This window comes from Acytostelium subglobosum, assembly GCF_000787575.1.
Source record: "Acytostelium subglobosum LB1 DNA, scaffold: scaffold32, whole genome shotgun sequence".
NCBI lineage: Eukaryota > Evosea > Eumycetozoa > Acytosteliales > Acytosteliaceae > Acytostelium > Acytostelium subglobosum.
Window position 1 is genome coordinate 63,936 of NW_012236501.1, and position 26,795 is coordinate 90,730.

Below are 26,795 nucleotides of genomic sequence, written 5' to 3' on the forward strand. Positions count from 1 at the left end.
ATCGACGGCACCAATGGAGAGAATGGAGTCACCTTTACTGACCTGCCATTTGGAAGCTATGGGCTACCGTGACAACACCTTTAAGGTTGGCCCACTCGGTACCTCTGGCACTGAGAAGGACAACAAGATCGACCCAGCCACCGGAAAGTACTGCTTTGAGTACAACGCCCAAACACTCAACGACAAAGGATTCATGGTTGTCCAAGTAGGATATGTTTCAACTGTCAAGCCCAAGATCCACCTCTACGCTTTTGAGGACCACAACAAGGATGGTACACAGAACAACAAGGATCAGTTCGCCTTTGGAGGTCGCGGTAACTTGACCAAGGCCCGATGGTACTGTTCTCCTGTCATTCTCATCCACTAACGGAGCTGCTGGTGTCACCTTTGAGAACCTTGACTATGGCGACTACTGTTTCCACACCGACTACAGGAATTCCAACTACAAGGTCGGTCCACTCGGAACCACCGGCACCGTAAATGACAACAAGATCGATCCCACCAGCAACACCTACTGCTTCACATTCAATGACAAGTCACACAATGACAAGGTAGAGATGATCGTCCAAGTTGGATTTGTCCGTACCACCAAACCATCAGTGTGGCTCTACGCCTTTGAGGACCACAACAAGGACGGCATCCAGAACAACAAGGATCAGAATGCCTTTGGCGGTCGTGGCAACTTGACAAAGGCTGATGGCACCGTCGTTCAAACATTCTCTTCGACCAATGGAAACAAGGGTGTCCACTTCACTGACCTTGATGATGGAGAGTATTGTCTCAACGTTGACTACAAGAATGACAACTACAAGGTTGGTCCACTCGGCACCAGCGGAGCCAAGATCAACAACATCGACCCTGCCACCAACAAGCATTGCTTCACCATCAATGAGGAATCTCCAACAAACGACAAGGGCGAGCTTTTGTTCCATGTTGGATTCGTGAAAATTGTAAAGCCCAGGTTGAATCCAACAAGAATGGAGAGGACAATACCGGTGAGCCATATATATATGGCGCTCGTGGAAACTTGACCAACTCTGCTGGAACAGTCCTCAAGTCCTTTGACTCGACCAACGGTGCGAATGGAGTTGACTTTGGAACTTTGGACGATGGTGACTACTGTCTCAACGTTGACTACAAGAACAATCTCTACAAGATTGGACCACTTGGAACCACTGGCACCAACAAGGACAACAAGATCGATCCCACCACCAACAAGTACTGCTTCACCATAAACGAGGGAACCAATGTCAACTCCAAGGGTGAAGTGATCGTCAGAGTTGGTATTGAGCCCATCGTCCCAATCAAGTTGAAGCTCTTCTCCTTCTGGGACAAGAACAGAAATGGAGTCATGGACACTGGGGATGAGTACATCAGTAAAGCTCTTGGAAATCTGACAACGGATGGTGCTGTGGTCAAGTCCTTCACTGACTCTGGTGGTAACTCGGGTGTTACCTACAGTGGATTGGATGAGAATGGTGAATACTGCCTAACAATGGGCTATTACAACGCTACCTTGGACATTGGACCACTTGGCACCACAGGAACTGACAAGGACAACAAGATTGATCTTCTTGAACGATCAAAATGTGAACGACAAGAACGAGCTGATCATCTATGCTGGCTACGCAAATCCTGACACTCTCCAACTCTATGCCTTTGTTGATTCAAACAAGAATGGAGTGTACGACTCTGGCGACGTTTATGTTGACCGTGGTCGTGGAAACCTCACCAGAGCTGACGGTACAAAGGTAAAGGCATTCACCGCCACAGGTGGATCCAATGGAGTGAACTTTGGCGCTATAGTTCACTCCATTGGATCGATCCAAAGACTGGCAAGTACTGCTTCACCTTCCCCACAGGTACCCTCAACAACAAAGGTCAGATGGTTATCTTTGCTGGTTACACCAAGTAACCTTTGAATAAATAATGACAGTTGATCAATCTTCCTGTCCTGTCATATTTATCAATCAAACATTCACACTTTGGTCAAACGACAAACAGTTAAATATCATTATATATATATAGAATAGAGATAATATGTACTCTAAAGATTATAGATCATTGATTACTCTTGTGATTGGTGATGAATCTCTAATTAGACTGATACTTAAACATGTTAGTAATATTCACATTCGTCTCATTGATGAAGATGGGTCAACAACGAATGGAGAGCATAGAATAGAGGACATGGTCATCAAGGGCAAGACATTATTGGCCAATGGTGATCTCAAACAGATGATTAGGTATCATGCCAATCAATACTTTATCAAAGAGTATGATAGAGTCTGTGGTCACTATCCATACAACGATACATTGCTCGGTCTAGCAATCAAGTACAACAATAGAACAATATTCAATCATCTACTCAACAATACCAACATGTCATTACCAATCGATAACAATAAGATCACAAAGGAAATACTGTCACTTTACAACAAGAATGAGAGTTCGAGAGACTTGACTCACTCACTATTGAGATACATCGTCAACAATGGCAACTATGATATGTTGGTTGCCTACATTGAGATGACAGCACATCAATCATTTGCAATCAGTGAATCACAGTTGTGTCGAGCAATTGCACATGGCAACGTCTCCTTGGTCCGCTTGCTACTCAAACATACCAATATTTGTTCAAGTGAAAAATGGAGTTACTTCCTGGAGATCAGATCATCATCAACAACAGATATCAATCTTGACATGCTCACAATGCTTCACGAGGAGTTTGGATACCTTGATCGTCCAGTACTCTGGTCATCACTCTTTGTTCATGCTACGATACATAATCAAGTATCATGTGTCATGTACATTCTAGAGCTCATTCCCAATGAGGTCACAACAGAGAGGTTGATAGAGTGCATGGCTTATGTGATGGCAAAGTGCATGGGCAGTAATGCATTTCCAATCATCGTTAACCGACTCAAGAGACACAAGAGTCACGTTACGTTTTTCAAACAACTTTGCAAAAACAGGATGGTCCTTGGTTGGGCACTCTCCAATGGTCGTCTGGATATGGTCAACTTCATCCTTGGTGAACTGGATGGTGACATGCACGTACAAGAGGTGGACTCTATACACAAGAGTTTGGCAACATCTGATGAGCTGTTCAAACGTTTGGAGCAACATCGCTTGGTCTTGTTAAACGTTGCGCCACTCAGTACCAAACAGTCAAACCTAATCAATTACACATTGGAGAGCAAGAGTATCTTGATGAATGCAATCTACAATGACGACATTGATCAAGTAACGAGGATATTGGAGAGAATCAAACACTCATCAACAACAAAGATCACTTTGGGAGATGGTGAGAGTGAGAGGTTGTGGCATCGTATGTCCCAGTCATTGGGAAAGCATCTTGGCAGCCAGGACCAAATCCCTTTTGATCTGTCAGACAAGGACTTTAAAGCCATTATTGATTCAATTGGTGAAGAGAACAGCAGAATGAGCGAGGACGTTGCCAAGTTGTTTATATCCAAGCACATTACTGTCAGATCATGGGCAATCAAAGAATATGGAATGATTCAATCTGCAAGGATATCAATATCATTCATGGAGATGATTAAGTCCCTATACACTTTGGAGTATGGTCGTGATTGTCTTGCCATGGCAATCCAGCATGGTTGTAAGGAGACTATTCCACACTTGGTCCAGTACATTGGCGAAGGAGTGCCCAAACACAATTTAAAAGTACTCGAAGCAATTGGACAGGTGTTGTCAAAAGGTTCATTGGCTGATGTCAAATATCTGTTTGAACATCTACCAGAGAAGTTCATCAAACAACTTCTGTTCTACATCAACGCCATCGAGAACACCATTGAGGTGTTTGAGTTTGTACTCGAAACCTGGTACTCTTTGGAAATGGACGGACAGGCATGGCAGCAGCTCATCGATGAGGCATACATCAAGAATAGTGTACATGTCGTTCAATGGATGAATCATCATCATCCATCATACTTGCCCAACACTCGTACACTTCAGATTGCTGCATCAAAGAATGCCTTTGGCTCGCTCCAATATTACTATGATCACCAGGCGCCATCGCTCAATCTGCCAACGCATCATCTGTTGAGGTCACTACACTCAATCATGAATGTGGCATACACCCATGGACACACTCGAATCATTCACTTGTGTCACTCAAACATCATTATCTTGGAGAAGATCAACAAGCAGTAAGTATTAATGACATCCAGACTTGTACATACGAACTTACCATCATCCAGTAATCAATCAAACGATATACTTGAGAGTCAAATCGTCGCCCCTTCACACGACAATGATAGCTCATTCCACTCTGTATTCAGGAACAAGCTATTATGTAGATATATATTCAATCATGTACATGATATTCACATCAGTGTACTAGGAGTACCAGCCATTTGTTCGATCAAAGGTGGAGAGTTGTTATCAAGACATTCACTTCGACAGTATCTCAAGTACGGCGCTACAGATTTCTTCAACAAGTCGTTCCAAACAGTATCAGAGTCATACCCATTCAACACTCAACTACTCATCGATTCAATGTACCTCTACGACATGAGAGCAACAGACAACATTTTGGGTAATCACCAAATGTCACCTCGCTATGATGATGGCTCACATATTTATGTGATGAAGTTCATCGTAGAGTTCCTGTCTTGTTCACATCCACTTGAATGGAAGAGAAGGTTGGAGTTCTTTGCCATCACATTCCCAACATACCTGAATGTCGACTCCATCTTGTCAATAGCCAACTGTCCCACCACCCTACAACAGTTGCATCAGATCAGTATTGACGCTGGCTTGGGAACGATCATGGTGGATAGTGACTTCCCACGATGGGAGAAGTCCAACCAGGCACTCGATTTCCTCAAGGCATTCCACAAGCTATCAATGGCTGGTAATCTATTCTGGATCACTGCGCTCAATCAAGCAGTTAGGAGCAATCTATTGCTAATAGTTCGATACATTCTGGACAACATCATTGACATCAACGATGCCCCGCCAGCCAACCATTCAAGGACCGGTGACATTTGTACCAAGTTTGATGGAGCGCCTGATGGAGGACCACTCTCAACCGCCTTGTTCAAACGTTGTGGTGCAAGTGGTAGCTTGCAGATGCTCGACTTGTTGTTGACATATGTCCCAGGTCAATCTTTGGTCGATGCATATCAACAAGCATCACTACATGGACACATCAATTTGGTCAAGACTCTATATAACAAGATCAAACAACAGGTACCGCCTGTCAATCACGAGTTCTCACATCGCAATCTCAATGGTGTATTGAAACATGGACAATTGGGTGTTGCACACTTTATGTTGGACACACCATTCGATATTGAGAATGGCGAACCAATGTTGGAAATCAGTGACATTCATCCTGATATACTATCCACTGGTCTACTTATGCGATTGATCAATAATGTACAACTACGATGCAGGTTCAACAATGTAATGGGCAGTGCAATACAATCTCACAAACAAGATTGTATTGACTTGTTGATTGACCTAAGATCAAGAGGTCATCCAATATTGTTTGATCGATTGTCGACATTGGAGGCAGCAGAGAAGGTTGGAGACATCATCACACCTGGCAGAGTACTCCACTACACAGATGGCAAACTATTCATGAGGATTGCTGCAGCAAACTCACTTGAACTAATCAAGCAGGTACATCAACTGTATCCAAATGATGTTGCCAATTTCCTTGAAGTTGGTATCAATGCATGTGCGATCAGAGGTGATCTCGAGTCGATGGAGTATCTTCACTCATTACGTGGAGATCAACGTACATCTGGATGGGATTGTCAAAGTCGTGATCCAGCAACCATGTCATTCCTCATTGACAATGGATACACAAGTCATGAGGGTAATTTACTTGATAATGCATGTAAACGTGGAGATCTTCAGATCGTACAAGTACTACATCATAAGCTCAAACTGGTACCATCAATGAATAGTTTAGCAGAGGCTGCCAAGAACAATCATCTCAATGTTATCAAGTATTTCTTCAACTATGAAGTATCATCATCACTCAGACATACAATGGAACCAAACCATCTCATTCGAACACTCATCACAATAAGACATTATGCATATGATAGTGGTAACATCAATATCATCAACTTTTGTAATAATACAATCTCAGATATTGCTAGCTTGGAACTATTCCAATAAACCCAGATATTTATTTTTTACAAGAATGATTTGAATCAAAAAATCTGATCAAAACGACACCATCGTAACCCCACCACTTCAATTTTCATTTCACAACACAGATAATGAACAAACAAATAATCATTTTTAACATATTTAGTAACAAGTCTCTCTGTGAGAGGATCTTCAAACATGTTAGTGATATCCATGTTGATTTGATCAATAACAGAGTGATCAAATCAGTGATCAAGGGCAAGGAGTTGTTGGCCGATGGCCATCTTGAACAAATGCTACGGTACAATGCCACTCAATACTTTATCAATCATTATGATCAAGTTGCCAAAGACTACCCACTCAATGACTCTCTGTTGTCCGACGCAATCCAGTACAACAACATAGTAGTATTCAAACATCTACTCAACAACACAAACATGTCAGTCTTATCTTTTGGCACTAGCTCAATCAATATCAACTTGGCCAAGTCGGGATCAATAGAGATGCTCCAGACCTACCTTGATATGACAGGCCACAGACCATTGTCAAAGGTTACATGTCGCAATATCTTGATGGCCGTCAACACTGGCAATGAAGAGTTTGTCAAACTATTTCTTCAGAACATTGTAATTGATCAAGAGAGCGGAGGTTTGAATATGAAGAACAAAGGCGTCACGACAGTCAGCATGATCAAGCTGGTATACTCGTATATTGGACATATACGTGGTATTTGGAAAGATCTATTGGTACATTCAGTGAAATGTAACATGTTGGACAGTGTACAATATCTATTCAGCATTAATGATAACTTCGATCAGAATACAATCAAAGAACTTATAGAAAAAACTGGTGCAAGAGGATATATTGATATCTTTTGTATACTTGAACAAAATCTCGAAGTCAAGAAGGAGAATGCCACCCAATCTCGCTACAAGAAGAGCCCGGAGCCAATCTGTCTATCATTGGCAATAAGAGGTGCTGCCACTAATGGACACATTCACTTTATCAAGTACCTCCATCAACATTTTAATGGAGATGGAACACTATTCGATCAATCAATTCTTAATATTGCATTGGAGTCTGGACATCTCAATGTCGCCAACCTCATCCCCAATGAGTTGTCGGATACCCCCATACAGGAGGTACCACTCACCGTCAACTTGTTGCCATATCAATCATTCATCCAAAGCTATCTGGAACATCCTAGAGTGAAATGGTCATTCACAATGCATGAATTTGATACACTCATGATCCAACAATCACTACGGACCACTGTTCTCGAGGCCATCAGCAATGACAACATCATAACAGTCAAGGATATCCTACCGAGATGTAATCTTTTAGACCTAGGTCTTGACCTTGTCATGGATCATAACATATGGAGAAGAATGTCCAATGAGATGGGCATGCTCATTGCCAGTCAGACACATCAACCCTTACTCCTAATACACAATGACTTGGAGGATATGATCTGTGCCATTGGACATAGTGATAGTAAGATGACAGAGTTGGTAATCAAGACCTTTGTAATCAACAATCACTTTGGCGCTGGACTAAGCAAGGAATCATCTAGGACAACCTCAACCGCACTGGTATGTGCTGCTGGTGTATCACTGTCCCTCATGCAGTTCATCAAAGAGCAGACTCAAGCATTATATTCAAAAAATTGTCTGGCAAGTGCAATCAGCAATGGTATCATTGAGAACATCAACTTTCTAAGTGAACCATCCCTCAGAACTAGCTATGGTTATTGGAAAGATGACGAGACATCACCATTGATCTATGCTGTAAAGACTTGTTTGAACGATCACCCATTAGAGGCTGCCCGCGCCACCTTTGATACAATGGGTATTGACTACAATGGTCGTGTTAATGTCAAACATGCCATGGACAATGACGACAAACAAGTATTTGAACTGGCACTCTCTCGATATAATGATCATCTTTATCCAAGATTCCTATCACAGTTACTCAGACAAGCATGTGAATCAAATTATACAGAGACCATTCAATCACTTTACAAACTCTACAACATTCAACCAAGTCTTGCTCATTTGGAAGCGGCTGCATCTATCAATTCATTCAAAGTATTGGAGTTCATCCTTGTCACTTGGTCATCATCAAACTTCATCACAACATTGTCCAAACCAGACAGACTCAGGACACTGCATTCTATCCTCCACATTGCCTATGATCAAGGATATGTCAACATCATCAGATTATGTAACACCATAATCAATGACATCAATAACGATAAGAAGAGGTAAATATACTATAAATAGATATAGACAATCAAACATACTAACATCCACAACAAACAGGAAACAATCAGATATTGATGAGGTTGAACACCAACCACTACTTGTACCATCATCACCAAGAATGGACAATGCACTACATACAGTGTTTAGGGACAAAAGATTGTGTAGGATCATATTGGCAATGGTACCTTATGTATACAGGGCATTTGGAATCAAAGGAAGTCAACTGATCAAAGGTGGAAAGTTGTTGGCAAAGGATTCATTGGTCAAATACATCAAGTATGGAGCAACTGAATGGTTCATCAAGTCGTACAACACAGTCTCCAACGCATATCCTCACAATCATTCACTATTGGAGGCAGCAATCGAACGACCTGACATTAGAATATTCGATACATTATTACAGTCCAACTATAATATATCATTGACTGATACAGATAATGATGTTAACGAGATCAAAGACATATACAGTACCATACCAGATGAGGTAAATTATCAACCCTATAATGTCCAACTTACACTATTGATCAAAGGAATATCAAGATGTCAGATCGATGGATGGGAGCGAATACTAGACATGTACTTGGCACATGTAGAACAGGCATGACTGGCATCGATGGTGACATGTTGACAGAGGCACAACATCCAGCATTGCTCATCAAGTTGATCAGTATCAGTACCACCATCCCAACAAACATTACACCATGCACCAGAGAGGGGAATTCAAGAATACTCAACGACTGGATCAACAATCCGTTTGCCAAGGAATTGATTCAAGTAATGCTGCAACTTAGATTGATATCAGATGTCATTTGGAAGCCACTTCTCAAGAAGTCAATCAACAACATCAACAATATCCAATTATCATTATGGCTATTGGATCAATTTGGACCTAAACTATCCAAAGAGGATATCATCTTACACTATGGCGCATTGGGACAACATGAGCTCTTGGACAAGTCACTGGAGGATATCAGAATCAATGATGTAGAATTATTCAACGACAGATCATTCATGGAGAAGCTATATAGACGAGTTAACAAGCGTGGACATATAGAATTGGCCAAGAAGATGCATCGTATCATATCATCCATGATCAATCAAGATCAAGAACACCCACCTTTCAAGTCATATGGCAATATTGGAAGAGTATTGGAGGCTGGACACTTGGATATGGCACTCTACATGCTTGAAACTGGGACACAAACTACTGGAATGGACATGATGCGACAAGGCGATGATGATGGTGATGCAGTTGGTGGACCAGTGATAGTGAGTGATATACATCATGATATATTATCAATCTCTCTTCTCGAGATGCTACATTCACACCCTGATATCATTGTAAACAGTTTTAGCAGTGTGATGGCACGTGCTGTACTCATTGGCAACAGAGATATAATTGATTGGTTGGCCAGTCATGATACAAGATTGTCCTGGATCAACTATCCATTGGTACTTGGTACAGCGATTATCGCTGGCGATATCATAACCACCAAGATGGTATTGGACCATCCAGAGAGTCGATACTATTCAGGCGGTTTGACATGTCTCCAAATAGATGACCTTGAAGTGCCTTTCTGGACCATGGTTGATCCAGCAGTTGGATTACTTCTTACTCAACATCCAAAGACCAGTTCCAAAGTATGGATTAGTGTTGGTGATATACACGAAATCATCAAGGCCGTTGGAAGACCAGGCAGCAAGATGACGGAAGAAGTAGCCTGTTATTTCATCCGAAGCTCATTGACACAAGAGGATTTGGATACAAAGGAGATCCCAACACTTCTAAAGTGTGCAGCATCAGCGTCGTTCAATGTATTCAAGGAGGTGCATCGTATATTCAATCAACTCCCACCATACATGTATACTGATATCATGCCAGATTGTATCAAACGCAAGGACTTGGAATTAATTGAATATATACTGGACATTCGTGGCACTAAACCTCCAGCTCGAACAATGATACGCAAAGGTACCATTCAACTACTTGAACCAGGTCTTATATCACTATTTTTGTCAACAAAGGCATAATAGAGATGAACGAGAATATGGTACTTCGATTGCTCTCTACTGCATACTCTAGGGGCAGGTTGGACACTGTTGACTTTATCATCAATGAGTACACTACTTATTATGATCAACAACAAGGTGATAACAACAAAAACAACAACAGTATACCAATATTGTCATGGATGCCATCTATCAAATCATTGTGCTTGGCTGCCAGAGGTAATCACTTGGAGGTTATCAAACGACTACTTGGTACTGATCTCTCTCAACTTTGGCAACGAATGATCAAGCAACCAATCCACTTGGTACGACTTCTCAAGCAACTCAGATCATATGCATGTATAAATGGTAACATCAACATAATCAGATTAATCGATCAACGATTGGTAACGTTACAAGGTCCAAAATAAACTTGATCAATGTCGATGATCACACACTCAGAATCAATCAATCAGATAAAGTGTAGTTATATCCTTTATATTATTATATTTATTATCTTTGTTATAATCCACATACTCTTGCCACTCTCTTGATGTTGTTGACACGAGTGACACCTCTCTGGACAATGGGACCGAGTAATCCTATTTGTCGTAGAGGGATACGACGAGCCTTACTGGCCAAATCAAACAGGTCCAGTGCCTTGAGACCCTTGGTAGCATAGGGTAGGAATCCAACCAACGAGAGGACAATTGAAAAGACATCATGACTCTCAATGGCCTCGGCCAACGAGATGAGATCGAGCGCTAGGAGTCCAGGTGTGGCGACCACTTTGATGACGTTGCCAATCATTGACAGGATAACAGAGCTGGAGCCCATCAATGCCTCACCAACAACGGGTATCATTGCGAGCATGGCGAAAGCAAACGATATCAAGATCTGCTTGACGATCGAGTCGTCAATCTCTTCACCAATGTCGCGTATGTCCCTCATGTTGGCGACTGTCTGGTGCATCAGGAACACCGAGATCTGTGTGGAGTCAATGACATCAAGGTCGTCAAAGAGGTGCAGCGCAGCTTGGGCGTCGAGGAAATCAGCCATCAACGAGAAGTCCCCCAGCATGGCTTGGATGGCGTCCTTGGGATTGGGGATGGTGTAGTCATCGTTAAAGTCTGGGAAGTCCTGATGAACGTGCGAGGAGAAGCAGACGCCGTTCACCTCGCAAGCACACCCAGCGCATGGACCACTCAGGTTTCTGAACACCATCCAGTTGGGCAGGATACCAATGGCCGCAGTGATGTCCAAGAGCAGTGCTGTCTTGTCGTAGATGTATGTGACTCGCGAGTTGGGCAAGTCAGTGATGGTCGTCAAGAACCGAGTGGAGTTGGCGTTCATGTAGGTCAGGTACCGCTCATACATGTTCAGAGAGGACTTCAGATGGGTGGCGTATATATCAAAGTACTTGTCATAGTCGGCAGCAAGGATGTTGTTATAATCCGTGATGTCCTTCCTGGCCAGTCGCGCCAACGCATCCACAAGAAGTTCGTTGGAACAGGCTGGGGGCGACATGGTTATTGGGATGTTGGGGTCGTCCGAGAGATCAATCATGTACTGACTGCAATCCACTTCACCAAGGTCAATAGGGTCGATAATAGGCAGTGGCTCATCATCAAGATCGACAGCCCACTCAACAGTTCCAGCAAGGCTCATTGATCGGGCAAGGTTGCGACGGTCCTCATTCTGCTCCCTGGTGGTGTACGATACCCAGTCTCTCTGGTTGTATGTGAGCACTTGCGACTTGGACAGGGCATCATAGCGGTTGCCTCTGACATTGTCACCCTTGGTGATGCTGATGATCTCTGAGAACGAGATGTAGCCGGCAGTCTGGGTGCACTCTCCTGGTGTGGCATGGCTCGTATACCGGTCGCCAGTGAAGGTACACTGCGGGCCATCACATGATGGATCAGATTGCTGGAACGAACGACCATACAGTCCAATGCCAAGAAGGATTTTGTTGGACGGCACACCAGCATGTGTGATCATGGCCAAGGCATCCATGGTCTCGGTCCAGTTGACGTGTGACTTTAGGTATGGACCAAGAGAGGGGATGCCAGCGTCCCATTGACCATGGATGTCGTACGTCATGTACACAATGTAGTCAAGATACTGTGACATCTCTGCAATCTTGAAGCCACGTAGGTACCAGAATGAGGCTGGGGCCGCAATGCTCAGTGACTTGCCTGCTGGGAGCACGGCGCGAAGGTCTCGAACAAAGTTGAGGTAGGTGTCAGTGTCACTGGCCCATCCACCAAGGTCACCAGCAGCAGGATACTCCCAATCAAAATCTACACCATCCAGTCCGTGGAGCGATAAGAACGAGACAAGGTTGGTGATGAAGGTCCGTCTGTTGGCGTCACTCAGAGTGTTTCTGAAGATTGGAAGTGTGTCATGGTCGGTGCTGAAACTCCAACCTCCAAAGGCCACGATTTTCTTGGTGTTGGTCAGAGCCTTGAAGCCCTCCCACTCGGCCATCACGGAGGGATCGACGTAGATCCTCATGCTCGAGTCTATCATGGCAAAGGCAAAGTGCATGTGCGTGTAGCCCTTGATGTTGACGGTACGTTGGAGCGAGGCAGTGTCCATGTTGAGACATGGACGATCAATGTTCCAGGACTCAAAGTAACCAACTTTGAGGAACTGTGATGGAGGACTCGAACTAACAAACTTCATATCACAGTTCTGGATGCATCCTGTCGTGCCTGGATTGTTGGTTGCACTGGTCTGGTTGCCACAGAACTCAGGGGTGATGCCACACCATCCCCATCGACTACAACATGCTTTGAGTGGACATGGGATACTGGTTCCGTTGCCAGTGGCAATGAGGCCACACTGGGCATTGGGCACTTTAGCTGGCACTGGTGGTGTTCCTGGACCAATACACATGGCCAATCCTACCTGCAGACTTGAGCATCCAAGCCAGCCCCAAGTACCCGAGTAGTTGGACGACTTGAGATTGAATGACTCGAGTAGGGCGATCGATGCACCAATTGGCCCGCCAATAGTTGAGCACAGGTCTCCACTCTTGACGTAGTAGGTGGTACAGGTTCCGTTGGCTTGAGGCTTGGGAATAAGTGATGGCAGAGTTCCTGTGGAGCAGCACACACGTTGTCCGACCTGGACGTTTGGACACGATGGATTGTAGAGTTGGAAGGCAGCCAGACTGAGCCCATTGCACATGTTGGTGGCAATGGATGAACAACTGTCACCAGACTTGACAGTGTAGGTGTAGCATGTTCCGTTAGGATAGGGAGGGAAACCAACCGGAGGGAGACCACCAGCATTACAACATATCTTCTGGCCAATGGTCAGGGTGCCACAGTTGAGACCTGGATTGGCAGCATTGAGGCTGGACTCACTCCAAGCGAGCTTACAACCAAGTGTCCATGCATTGTAACAAGAGTTCCAGGTACTGGATATTGTGACCGTGGTGCAGTACGCCTGTGTACCCTGGGCAATTAAAGTTAGGCCAATCAAATATAGTAACACATTCATCTTGAAAGTTTGGATTGATTGATTGAGTGAGTAAGTGATGAAATATTATTGGAAATGAGAGGAGATAATAACATACCATTTCAAATTAATAAATATCATATAAAGATAAATAATAGAATTGTGTTTAATTATTTTTAAGACAGGCAACTCAATAATGTTATATCTCTAACTATTTTGGTCAGGTGACATCCACCGCTAAACTTGTAAGATGGCTAAAGTATTTAGACCCTCTTGAATTACTATTATAATTAGTATCAATACCTTTTTACTATTATTAGGACAAAGGACATGGTATGTCTGAAGTGACACCCGTCTATTTTTGATTCGATCCCTATTTTTACATCAGCGACGTTTGGACCCAAGAATGATCGTCGGCTATTTTTGGTTTGAGAAATGAGTTGTACTCATTGATTGTCAATCACCTGATTGATTGTTTGATACCTTTTTAACAACAATATAATTAAGTCTCAATACTAATTAAGAAATCAAACAAAATTAATATTTTTTTATATTTATTTAAAGATAATAATAGATAGAAGGGAGAGAGAGATAGATAGAGAATGAATAGAAAGATTATGATATCACTGTTGGTGATATTGGTACTATTCTCACCAATGGTCGAGTGTTTTGGAGAGTCGGGAGTATGGGAGAGATTGTTCCTCTACTATTCATGGTTGGCCACTTTTGGAGAGGATGGAAAGAATTCATTCATTTCAAAGGACTCTAGGATCAGCTCACCACGAGCCACCACTCCCGGCACCCTTGGAGACCTCAAATTGTACATGGATTATATCCATAACAATAGAGGAAATCCCATACCAACCAACTTTAATGCAGACAGCACCAATATTGATGAATGGCGCAACTTCCTCCTTAAACGCTACACTGGTACCTCTGATGAGCCCTACGTCTTTGAGAGAATTGGAAAAGATGCATCCTATCCAACGGGCTCCCAGGGCCTTCGAAAGATCGTTGGTGAGGTCAAGAACTACCTAATCAACAAAGTCAAAAATGTAGATTCTTTGACTGCTTTCAGAACAAAGGCATTTAGCGCCTTGAAAAGTGCCAGGGAACTCAGGATATTCGAGATGTACAAGAACATGCTTACTGGACCCAATGGAGTTGGAATGCCTGACGCCCTTAAAGACTCGATCACAGCCACCAAATCGTTAGAGGAACTTGTGGAGAAACTTGACCGCGATGCTGACAAGATCATTAAAGCAATTGGCGAAGCATTCAATGGAGGTCAAGAGGCAAAGATTATCAACCTCAATGGAGAAGCACAGACCATCCCCTTTGACACTACATATCCTGCTCACAGGGATAACATCATAACATTCAAGATGCCACCAGGCTTTGATTGCCAGTGATCAATTGAGTTTGTCAATAAAGAGAGCTCTGAGTGTTTCGATAACTGTTGATTAACTCTCACATGTTTAAGTATTATCTTTATCTGTATCATGAGTGGGTGAGTGAATAGAAATGAACACTTTGTCCAAAGTGACCAAACTTTAAGTTTTCCAAATCATCCCAACTAGGAACTTCGAAATGAGGGCCAAACAACAACATCCATATTGTTAACAATTCAATCAATCATTCATTCATTCATCAAATATGGAGGTTATACATAGTAATAATAATAATAATAGTCAATTAGTAACAGAGGATGTTGTTGATCAACCTAGATACTTCTCAATACTCATTCTAGGTTATATTGTTGAGCTTATTGAGGAGAATGTAGATAGGTACTCAATGGCATTCGTTTGTAAACATTGGTATCGAAACAGACAATCATTCATTCGTTGGATATGGCAACCTCAAATGCATGTGCCAGAGTACCTGGAGGTGGACTACAACATCCTCAATTGCAAAGACAATGACAAGTTGGTCAAGCCACCTCCCAAGTTCAGACTCAAAGACCCCGCCACTGAGATACCCAGTGAACTCACCACGATGATCTATGACTTCAACGTATCGCCCACCAAAGGAATGATTCCTGACAGAGTTCAAACACTGGAGTTTGATTATGGCTTTCACAGTCCCATCCTACTTGGGTCACTGCCATCCAGTCTGACCACGCTCAAGTTTGCCTCACCCTTCAGACATGAGTTGCCCATTGGCGTGCTCCCCGCCAGTCTGACCAAACTCCAACTTGGCCAATCATACAATCATTCGATACCAATTGGCCTTCTTCCCTCGGGACTGAGAACATTGATTGTAGACTATCACTTCAATCAACCTATAATAGTTGGCTCGTTGCCACACGGACTGACCTCACTCAGGTTTGGCGCAGACTACAATCAACCCATTGCCATTGGTGCCCTTCCTCCCAGCCTGACATACCTCAAATTTGGTTGCTCTGAGAATCGTGACTATGATTCACCTGGCTCGTACAACCAACCATTCGTCGCTGGCGCATTGCCGCCAAACCTCAGGACCCTACGGTTTGGTCGTAACTACAACCAACCATTCCCTCGAGGTGTTCTCCCAACTAGTCTAACATCAATGACGGTGTGGGACTCGTACGGTCATCCAATGGATAATGGATCAATTCCTCCATCAGTGACACGTCTCCAGATTCACAATGACTCTCTGAGATTCAATATCCCGAGCTCGATCACTGATCTTACGCTGGTCAAGTGCTTCTGGAAGCCCAAGCCACTACCAACCTCAATCAAACATTTCCATTTGGTTGGTGGATGTCATCCAGAAAGAGGAAAGGACTTCTATCGTGACTTCCTCTACTCATTGCTAAGTTCCAGTCGCTATCCAATCGCCAGATTGGCTACATTTACCATATCATTCTCTGAACAATCATCAATTGCTCTTAGAAACATCCAGCTTCGAGCACTTGGTGATGGTAAACACTTCATCATAATAACGAGCAAACTAAAAGGTGGAATCATTCCAATCAATCCATCAGTTACCTTTAACAAACTGAGACTATTCGATGAGAGTTAAACAAATAAAACTACATTCTTTTACATCTTTTTATCTCTAGTTATTCCATTCCAACCTCAACATGTTTAATTGATTGATAGATTAAGTTAATAGGATGAACCAAGAATTAAACCACTTTGATAATAATGGTGATCACGACCATGCACAGTTACAACCAGATATTAAGAAGTTTCAACTACCTACTTCCAAATGGGGCTTTGTGCCCCATTGCTTGGAACCCAGCTCTAATGTTCCATCAACTATTCAAATCAATCGATATTTTATTGTAGGGTACTGGACACCTACCATCACAATTCTAATGTTGTTCCATCAACAAGTTGACGATTTGACTGAGTTCGTGTGACCCCATCTATTCAAAGGGGTAAACTATTGATGATGATGAGTAAGGTAGTGTACATCAGCTGGAGAAAGGTGGTATCCAAGGACTTCCCGCACTACAACATCATTGTGCCCGCCCCATTTGATCATCATTCCAGCAAGCCATCCTGAACAGACAGGTCAACAGTTGGGTGGTAATGGTATTCAAAAAAATTATCTTCAAGCCACCAATTGACGACCAAAGATCAAGGATGGGGGAACAAAGTTACATAACTTGATCATTCCTCACTCTCCATTATCTAAACATCCTCAGTTTAAGCGAGAACAGAGTGCTGTAGCGACTACAACCACCCAATGCAAAGATGGGATGGATGGTCATGGACTCAGAGTTTTGTTTTTTTTCAGGACTCGGCCCAAGCCCCCCTCAGCCCGACAAAGGCAACTTCATTCAGCTCCAAAAGATACTTTAGGTAATGGGTGGGTTTAGAGAAGGAGCATTGTTGGGGTTGCGCGGATACCATTCAACATACCTCCCTCCTCCTTGATGATATTATTTGTGATGGATGCGAATGATTAGCACCGCAAAGGGGACCTCAAAATGCATCAGAATTGAATGAGAGAAGGCAAGACTAGGTCCACGCTCCGATATCTTTATAAAGAGGAGCAACAATTCAATTTAACATTCAATCAATCAATCAACCAATCAAACAATAGTAATATATTGTTAGTTATAAATATGTATAGACTTGTAACTATTGCATGCATGGCACTGATGTGCGTTGCAATTGCCAACGCTCAGTCTGCCTCTTATGGATTCCAAGTGCCATACGCTGGAGGCCACACCATCACAATCACCAACACTGGTGGCTCTAACCTCGTCATGGCTACAATGCTGATGGAGTCCAACGTTGTGTTCTCAGGCACACCATACGGCTCGCTCTGGAACAACGATGCCACCTACACCTACAAGTCCTCGGGCAACGGTGTCACCTACCTCTACACCATCACCTGGGGCACCGACGGCTTTGAGCTCGGTCCAGGCCAATCCGCTGACATGACCTACACCGTTGGCAACACCGGTGGTCCTTTGGGCGCACTCGGAATGAACCCCAACTACGTCCAGATCATCCCAAAGGGTGCCTCGGGTCCAATCACCCTCCCCATCCAGGGTGCCTGCAAGGGTTCAGCCTGCAACAACCCATCGCCAAACTACCGTATCGTCGGTTACTACACCGATTGGGACATGTACGAGCGTCAGTACCTGCCATCGAACCTGCCAATCAACAAGATCAACGAGGTCAACTACGCCTTCTTGAACTTTGATCTCCAGGGTAACTTGCAGCTCTATGACACCAACTCTGACCCACAGCAGCTGCCACGTCTCTCTGTCCTCAAGCAGCAGTACCCATACTTGAAGTTGTACCTCTCGATCGGAGGCTGGACTCTGTCCAACGACTTCTCCACCGTCGCCGCCTCTGCCTCGGCCACCAAGAACTTTGCCACTCAATGCGCCAACTCCCTCATCCAGACTGGCTTTGATGGTATTGACATTGATTGGGAGTACCCAGTAGTCCGTGAGGGATCCAACGCCGACGCTGTCGACTTCCCCAACTTCATGACTGCCATCCGTCAGGCCCTCGATGCCGCCGCCGCCGAGCAATCCGAGCGTCTGGGAACCACCGTCCAGTACTACCTGTCATTCGCCGCCACCGGAGGTGTCGACAAGATTGAGGCCGTCTCCAACCTGAACCCCAACGCCTGGACCCAGGTCAAGGAGGCTGTCGACTACGCCAACGTCATGACCTACGACTTCCACGGTGCCTTTGACCAACCGGGCCCCTCTGACTTCTTGGCCGCCTTGGACATCACCCCACAGGACCCATACTACAACAACGCCACACTCGGCAAGTACGACACTGTCGATGCCATGAACGCCTGGCTCAAGGTCGGCTTTGAGAAGTCACAGCTCGCCATCGGTGTGCCATTGTACGGCCGCAGTGTCACCGTTGCCCAGATGGGCGACACCAACGGACTCTGGCAACCAATCACCGGCTGCCCAACTGGTGAGTTCGATGACACTGGACTGTTCGACTACCGTTGCATCATCAACAACGAGTGCTACGGCACAAGCTTGCCCGCCGACACCATCATCATCCAGGCTGCCAACAACCCCAACGCCAACTACTCCCAGGAGCCAATCGGATACAGTGCCCAGAGCAACTTCTTCATCTCGTTCGACGATGCTCAGACCGCCGTCGCCAAGGCCAAATACGTCGTGGCTCAAGGCTTTGGTGGTGTCATGATGTGGACCTTCTCTGGAGATGTCGCCATCAACAACCCCAACTCAATCATCAACGCTCTCTACACCACCCTCAACGCCTAAAGAACCTGCGAGACCTAACTGCTCTCCCATGTCCAAACAACCTACATCCTAACAATAAACCATCTTGTAACTTATTACATAACCAACTTGAGTACTACTTCCTCAACCCTTGCCCTAACGTTGTTGTGTTTAGAAGTTATTTATTACGGACCAGGGTAACATTAACTTAGGCAGGAGGTATACTAGCTAAGCTTTTGTTACTCTCGCTGGACTGTTGTGAATAGTGTAGCAGGTTCCTCTTGCTTCTGTTTTGTTGTTGTGAAGAAGTGAGGGAGAGTGATTGTGCGCTGCTGTGCTCTGGCATTCCAACACTCGATTGTGTTACGTCAGAGTCAGCCAATTGACCAGGTGTAGCAGTAGCCATCTCAATGCCGTCGACAGCATTGTTATTCTTTGTTGTTGTTGATGCTTGTTCAGTGTCATCTCCAACCACTTCCTTTGCCAGCAGGTCACTGACTGTCTCAGAGGTAAGCATGTCCTGCACATAGTAGCGTACCAAGAAGCGGAGTCGTTGTGTCTTCTCACGCACCAACGAGTAGAGTGCAATGACATTGATGAAGATCACAAAGAAGAGTATGTAGTTGGTGTTGGCTGAGCGGTTCTTGTCAATGATGGACAGGGGCAGGATTGCACAACCAAATGGCAACAACACCAGCATGTATAGGAAGAACAACTGTGATACAGCCAATGACAGCACACGCATCACACCTCCAAAGTAGTACAGGGCTCCTTCTCTAGTTGGCATCAATGAGAACATGATACATTGTACGGCCACCAATATGATATAAGCCACAACAGAGTACATGTCAGCTCGATATGGATGGGTCTTGCGCAGGATTGAGAAGTAGAGCGTGGCCAGCGTGGTAGGGAGCACAACGACGAATCGTAGGATGAGGAATATGTACAGTTTGTCTGGGCTGCTAAAGATGTAGTCCTGCATGGCGTAGAAGATGGTTGTGGCGCAAGAGGCCAATACCATGCCCAACTCGATCACTGACTCGGACGAGTAGAACTCGATGAAGCGACGCTCCATCTCGCGATCATTGAAGCGCAATGAGATGCGACTTGAGCATCCGCGGTAGAACTTGTGGATGACCTGGTAGGTTTTGTGAGCGGGCAGTGCCGGGAACGATTGGACAATCTCGACAAACAACGATCGGTTACTGATCTCGAATAGACGTGCTCCAAATCCAGATGATATGAGGTAGAACAAGTATGATCCACCCATTGACAAGAACACATCGATGAACGGTCTAAAATCCTTTGCTAGTCTGATGGCCACCAATGCCACAATACCAATTGCGCCAGTCAAAGTTGATCGCCAGAATTTGGCAGTTGGAATCGAGTAATTGAGCCACAAGAACATCTGGTATGATGGTTCATAGAGTGGGAACTATGTATGATTGATTGATTGATTGATCGAGTTAGTGAATGAATGAGTGATTGATTGATGGCACTGGATACATACTGGGTCCTTATATATTAATCTTGGTATATTGTTGGTTAGAAGTAATATTTGAAGGTAGACACATTCAGAGTATGAGATGGCCAGTGGAAATGGTATTAGGATGAATACCAAGACGACTGTTACACCTAGTTGGAATGTATAATGGAAGTCGCGTCCAAACACATAATTGCCCTCCTTCATATAATTCAACACTGATGTCAATATCTGAAGTATCAAAGCTGCCACAACCAATATCCTTATATTATAATGTGATACCAAGTTGAAATATCTCTCAAACTCGCCCTCTATTAAAATGTTGGATATCCTGGTTAGATGTCAAGTGCTGGATTGATTGATTGTATGTATATACATACCAGTGATCAACTCATCCAATACTGGATCACTTGAGTCTATGGAGTGAGGCGAGGTGTGAGACTGGAGTTGTAGAGTCTTCCTGGCATTGTTGGCTGATTGTGCTGTGGAACATCTGATTACACATGAATCTTGTCGTGGTTGTTGTGCACCAAGCTCATCGTCATCGATATGGTTGTTGTGATTGCGTTGTTTGAATACCAAAGTGACTGGATTGATCCTTCCTTTTATGGACTGTGGAAACCTTGGAACCACTCTCTGGTACACAGATAGCAATTGTTCATTCTTCTTTACAAACTTTGGTATTGGTATTTGGTAATTGTCACTGGCATGCAATGTACTATCCTTGTCCTTGTCCTTGTTCTTTTGATTGATCACATTGTCGTCGGTTGTCTCTGTTGTTGCTGGTGTTTGTGTATCTGGTGTTGGGATGGGTGCTTCACTACCAGCGGCTGATAGTGATCCGCTGATGTTGAAATATATGTTGACAGGCTTGAGTAGTGGATCACCATCAGGTGATGCACTCATATCAACTGTTAAACTATTCCTATTCTCCATTATATTATTGTTATTATTGTTATTGTTGATAGCGGATGATGAAGTTGAATCCAACTCATGCTCTGTCACTTCCTTATTGAGTACCATTGTAGTGATACATCAACAAATAAAGTAAGTAAAGGGGAAGATTGTATCAAAGAATAATGACTGATGATTCGATAAACGAAACATTCTCAACATAGTTGAGGCACCATCATTGCAAGCATCAAGTTGTTGCTTTCAGATCGATCAGTAGAGGCTCATGAACTATTAATAAACTTAACATTTGCTCAACAGATGATAATCACATGTTTGGCTGTTCGTTTTCTAACCACTCACTTATTCAATGGCAGACAATGGACCGTGCCCATTCACACCTGGATGTGAGTGATCACACACGTTTTATTCACTGTTTTTGGCCGTTGATTGGGGGTCAAAAGGTAGGCTCACTAGTTTCTGCGCCCACAAACATCCAACACCATTTCCTTGATCATGACATATGTGCGAATGTGTCACATCGTGGCATCGAGCCGTACTGAGTGTTGTTACGCGAATTGGATTGGAACGGGTTGTGATCATCTGATTGGCTTATACCAAACGCGTGTGCGTGTGCGTGTGTCCGTGGACATGTGAGGTCGTTTGTTTGAATGAACGATGCATCGTGTTGCATTATTACGCGCACCCATGGCTACACCATGCCACCACTTGTATTACTACTGCTACTGCTGCTGCTGCTACTGTTCCTTTGTTGTTGTTGTGCTTGTTATTGTGCCTGCTGTTGCTGGGCATTGGTATAATGTAACAGATTGATCTTGACACCTCTCCTACTGACACTGTCATTGACACCGTGGCCTTGTCCTTGTGCACCCTCTTCATCCACGCGCTGTGGTGAGGTCGAAGGTAGATCACTCGAGATTGTAACCATCTCCACGCCACCTCCATCATCACCATCATTGAATGTTGGCTCGATCAGATGCAGCTTGTCGACACTTGGTTCTTGTTCGGTAACATGGCGCACCTCTGTATCCAACTCCTTGGCCAGCTCAGGCGTCAGGATGTCTCGTGAGTAATGACGGATGAGGTAGCGGACACGTTGATTCTTCTCGCGTAGCAATGAGTAGCAGGCAATGATCACAGTGAAGATGATAAAGAACAGGATGTAGTTGGTGTTGGCTGTGCCCTTGCCAACCATCGCCAGTGGCAAGATGGCAAAGCTGACTGGCAGCAGCACCAGCAGGTACAGGAAGAACAGTTGTGACGATGCCAGTGTGACTACACGCATCACACCGCCAAAGTAGTACAGACTGCCATCACGTGTAGACGTCTGAGTGAACATTGCGCACTGCACTCCAATCAGCACGGTGAACGCAATGAATGACAAGAGGTCGGCGCGATATGGATGTGTGCGTCGCATGACTGAGAGGTAGAGCATCGACAGTGTGACGGGCACCATTATAATGAAGCGTAGCAGTAGGAAGATGAACAGTGTGCCAGGCTTGCTGTAAAGGTAGTCCTGCATAGTGTAGAAGATTGTTGTGGCTGTGGTGGCCAACACCACGCCCACCTCAATGATCGACTCGGACGAGTAGAACTGGATGAAACCACGCTCCATCTCACGATCCTTGAATCGCTGTGTGAGGAAGTTGGTGGCTCGCTTGTAGAACTTGTCAAAGTGATCGTAGGTCTTCTGGGCGGGCATGTGTGGACACACTCGCACCAGCTCTGCAAACAGTGCACGGTTTGTAATCTCGTTGAGACGTGCACCAAAGCCTGCCGCGACCAAGTAGAACATGTATGATCCACCCTGTGAGAAGATGACGTGCAGCACACTTGGTGGATAGGCATTGATGATTCGAATGATGACCAATGCAAACACTCCAATTGTTCCAGTGATGCATGCTCTCCAGAACTTGGCCGTTGGTACAGAGAAGTTGACCCAAAGATAAATTTGATATGATGGTTCATATGGAGGGAACTAAGTTGGATAATATATTAACATGTTAATATTTATATGGAATCTGATCATGTGATCAGTAAATTGATCACGTGACACTATTATCTGATCACGTGATTTTCCGGAAATTGGGAGTACTTACAACATCGATATAGAATATTCTGGATATATTATTGGTTAATAATAGTATTTGTAGGTAGACTACTTCGACATATGATGCAAGAGCTGGCAATGGAATGATTATCAATGCACAGACAATGGTAACAACCAACTCTGTTGTATATAATGCATCCCTCCTCAACAAGTATCCACCTTCCTTCATATAATTGAACACTGACATCAATATCTGTAGTACAACTGCAAATGACATCAACACCTTGATCTTGGTCTTACATATCAGATTGAAGTATCTTTCAAACTCGCCCTCTAATTGGAATGGAAGTGAATGGTGAGTATGAGTGGACATGGACACATTCCAATCAATCAAATATGTTACATACCTGTGATCAACTCATCCAAAACTGGATCAGATGAGGAAACGGGTTGGAATTGACCTCTGGTCTTGGGTGATTCGAGACGTGCTAGAGCAAGTTGATCACGGACTTTCTTGGCTGATGACCTGGTTGAGTAGCGACGAAGGCATCCTGCACATCCTTGGCACTGTCCATCACGTGATCCATCACATTGATGTTGTTGCTGTTGTAGTTTACTCCTCTTTTTGAATACCAAAGTGACTGGATTGATCCTGTCCTTGAGTGCACTTGGGAACTTTGGTACGAACTTCTCGTAGTACTCATTCAGTCGCTCGTTGTCCTTGATAAACTTGGGAACTGGTATCTGGAATACATTGCTATTGTGCATGTACGTGTCCACCATTCCACTGCTACTGAGTGTCCTGCTCGTGTGAAGATCCATCGCACTGCCATTGCCATTCTGTTGTTGTTGCTGTGGTTTGTAATCCAAATAATCTGACTCCTTGTTGCGACTGATGTTCAAAGTTGATTGATCCAAAGTAGCACCATATTTTTGTGGTGGAGTAGCCTCTATTATGACTGGGAGTTCTTGCTGCTCCTGTTGATCAGCGTCGACAACGATGTTATCTTTAGAGCTTTGATGTGAGTTGTCCATTTATCTTTTAAGGACTGGGAATAATCACAATCTACATCTACACCTCAAGGTTAATCAATAATAATACATGACGAATGTGAGTAACTTACAAGTTGGTGAGGTGGAGTGATGGTTGAGCGAAAGACATCATCAGCAACAACATCAACGTCCAAACTTTTTGTAATGGCGATGTGGGGACGTGATGACCTTTGATAACCATGCGATCATTAAACTACGAGGTGGGTACTTTCGCTCTGGTCGCCCTCGCCCCATCCAAGTAAGAAGTGGTACATGGTGTTAATGTGTTTGTGTGAATGATCACAATAATCATCGTTTAGACTGTGGAGATCTTTTTGATCACAAGCCTGATGAGTGAGATACATCGTTAATCGGCCTCAAGTTGCCTATTTTTATCCATTTGGCACCCATCAAAACAGACACACACATAGAGGTACAAGGTTATAAGTATGTATGGCTGCGGTCATGTCCTTTGCAGTACTGATCAGTATTCTCCAGCACTAAAGTGATCACTTTTGCAACCTGAAGTGTATGGTTATTCATGCTGGACAATGGTCCGGCAAATATAAACACAAATACCTTCAATGCCATCGATGTATGTTGGGGACTTCTTTGGACAAATGGATGGATGGACAACGTCCAAATCTGATTTTTCAGATCCTTTCCGGGTCAATAAATTTCTATTTGTTTTTGATCACTGTGCAGTATTTAGCCGATAACCATTTGATCACATCATCAATCCCAACATTTTTGTTCATCTTCAAGCACAAGCACAAACAGTTGAAGTTGTACTTTCATTCAACACCTCATTGTCAATCATCATTGTTGTCAATCATTCATTCTCTCTTTATCTCACACATTCATTCAATCAAACAAACAAACTTGTACATTTACATTTATATATTGTATATATATATATATAATAGATAGTAGAGGGAGGGAATATATAAACACTTGTTGTTATTGTAAATAGAAATATATATTAAGTCATGCAAGTGTCTAAACAGTACTCTTCATTAAGATTACAGGTTGAAGTTTATGGAACATTCAGATTCTTAACCTGTGTATCAAATCCCTCTCTATCAATTCAATCATTGTATACACGTATGTATATCTCATCACATCATGTCATGTCAAGTAATGTCAGTTTCTAACACAACAACAACAACAACAACAACAATAATATAACAGAGATCGAAGATGAAGTACGCGCCAACTATATGGTGCAGTTTAAGGTGTTGGCTATAAGGGACATCAACCATGAAACATTACCTGTACATTCAATGATTGGCGAACGTCTGAAGAATATGGATCAGATCTACGCCTTTGTAACATTTAAGTCGACACAAGAAGTTCAACAACAACAACAAATGCAACAACAACAACAGGCACAAGAACAGCCACCTCAATATCATCATCATCAACAACAACAATTATATCAACAACAACAACTACAGCACAAACAACAACAACAACAACATCATATGCCACAGATTGTACAACCTTATGCATCGACTACTATACTCTTGTAAATAATTAATTAATCCGACCATTATATATATATAGACACAAATATAACAACATGTAAATCATTATAACAAATATAAATATAAATAATAATCAAATATATAGCATAGCCAACAACTACAACAACTACAACATGTAATAACTCAATGACACACACTGAGGCCCTCTTGAAGAGGCCTTAACGAACGACTCTACCGAATAGACATCACTAAATAAAGCACATAAGGAACTGGTTTTGGTTGATCAATCAATCATTCCAATCATATCATCTGT

At 43.6% G+C, this 26,795-nt stretch overlaps 10 protein-coding genes across 10 annotated transcripts; 7 read left to right on the top strand and 3 right to left on the bottom strand.

The window, feature by feature from the left end:
- Positions 1–13: 13 nt before the first annotated feature.
- Positions 14–1,639, top strand: SAMD00019534_113330 (hypothetical protein; the record flags this gene model as incomplete). Its single annotated transcript, XM_012893337.1, has 3 exons — positions 14–314; positions 373–995; positions 1,058–1,639. The coding sequence occupies 3 exons, from the start codon at positions 14–16 to the stop codon at positions 1,637–1,639; spliced, it is 1,506 nt and encodes a 501-aa protein (XP_012748791.1).
- Positions 1,640–2,190: 551 nt separating this feature from the next.
- SAMD00019534_113340 (hypothetical protein) lies at positions 2,191–10,430 on the top strand (the record flags this gene model as incomplete). Its single annotated transcript, XM_012893338.1, has 7 exons — positions 2,191–4,175; positions 4,362–5,987; positions 6,302–6,861; positions 7,036–8,042; positions 8,103–8,398; positions 8,457–8,883; positions 8,940–10,430. The coding sequence occupies 7 exons, from the start codon at positions 2,191–2,193 to the stop codon at positions 10,428–10,430; spliced, it is 7,392 nt and encodes a 2,463-aa protein (XP_012748792.1).
- A 480-nt stretch (positions 10,431–10,910) lies between these two features.
- SAMD00019534_113350 (hypothetical protein) lies at positions 10,911–13,898 on the bottom strand (the record flags this gene model as incomplete). The annotated part of the gene is made up of 1 exon (XM_012893339.1): positions 10,911–13,898. The coding sequence occupies one exon, from the start codon at positions 13,896–13,898 to the stop codon at positions 10,911–10,913; it is 2,988 nt and encodes a 995-aa protein (XP_012748793.1).
- On the top strand, positions 12,795–13,310 carry SAMD00019534_113360 (hypothetical protein; the record flags this gene model as incomplete). The annotated part of the gene is made up of 2 exons (XM_012893340.1): positions 12,795–12,963; positions 13,084–13,310. Coding segments are annotated over 2 exons (396 nt in total), but the record flags the coding sequence as incomplete, so codon positions are not given.
- Positions 13,899–14,473: 575 nt separating the features above from the next.
- Positions 14,474–15,268, top strand: SAMD00019534_113370 (hypothetical protein; the record flags this gene model as incomplete). Its single annotated transcript, XM_012893341.1, has 1 exon — positions 14,474–15,268. The coding sequence occupies one exon, from the start codon at positions 14,474–14,476 to the stop codon at positions 15,266–15,268; it is 795 nt and encodes a 264-aa protein (XP_012748795.1).
- A 451-nt stretch (positions 15,269–15,719) lies between these two features.
- On the top strand, positions 15,720–16,859 carry SAMD00019534_113380 (hypothetical protein; the record flags this gene model as incomplete). Its single annotated transcript, XM_012893342.1, has 1 exon — positions 15,720–16,859. The coding sequence occupies one exon, from the start codon at positions 15,720–15,722 to the stop codon at positions 16,857–16,859; it is 1,140 nt and encodes a 379-aa protein (XP_012748796.1).
- A 1,054-nt stretch (positions 16,860–17,913) lies between these two features.
- Positions 17,914–19,557, top strand: SAMD00019534_113390 (hypothetical protein; the record flags this gene model as incomplete). The annotated part of the gene is made up of 1 exon (XM_012893343.1): positions 17,914–19,557. A coding segment is annotated over one exon (1,644 nt), but the record flags the coding sequence as incomplete, so codon positions are not given.
- A 169-nt stretch (positions 19,558–19,726) lies between these two features.
- On the bottom strand, positions 19,727–22,024 carry SAMD00019534_113400 (hypothetical protein; the record flags this gene model as incomplete). Its single annotated transcript, XM_012893344.1, has 3 exons — positions 19,727–20,953; positions 21,029–21,312; positions 21,382–22,024. 3 exons carry the CDS (start codon positions 22,022–22,024, stop codon positions 19,727–19,729), a joined length of 2,154 nt encoding a protein of 717 aa, XP_012748798.1.
- Positions 22,025–22,679: 655 nt separating this feature from the next.
- SAMD00019534_113410 (hypothetical protein) lies at positions 22,680–24,998 on the bottom strand (the record flags this gene model as incomplete). The annotated part of the gene is made up of 3 exons (XM_012893345.1): positions 22,680–23,891; positions 24,013–24,296; positions 24,371–24,998. 3 exons carry the CDS (start codon positions 24,996–24,998, stop codon positions 22,680–22,682), a joined length of 2,124 nt encoding a protein of 707 aa, XP_012748799.1.
- Positions 24,999–25,984: 986 nt separating this feature from the next.
- On the top strand, positions 25,985–26,661 carry SAMD00019534_113420 (hypothetical protein; the record flags this gene model as incomplete). Its single annotated transcript, XM_012893346.1, has 3 exons — positions 25,985–26,099; positions 26,187–26,523; positions 26,628–26,661. 3 exons carry the CDS (start codon positions 25,985–25,987, stop codon positions 26,659–26,661), a joined length of 486 nt encoding a protein of 161 aa, XP_012748800.1.
- Between the last annotated feature and the right edge of the window lie 134 nt (positions 26,662–26,795).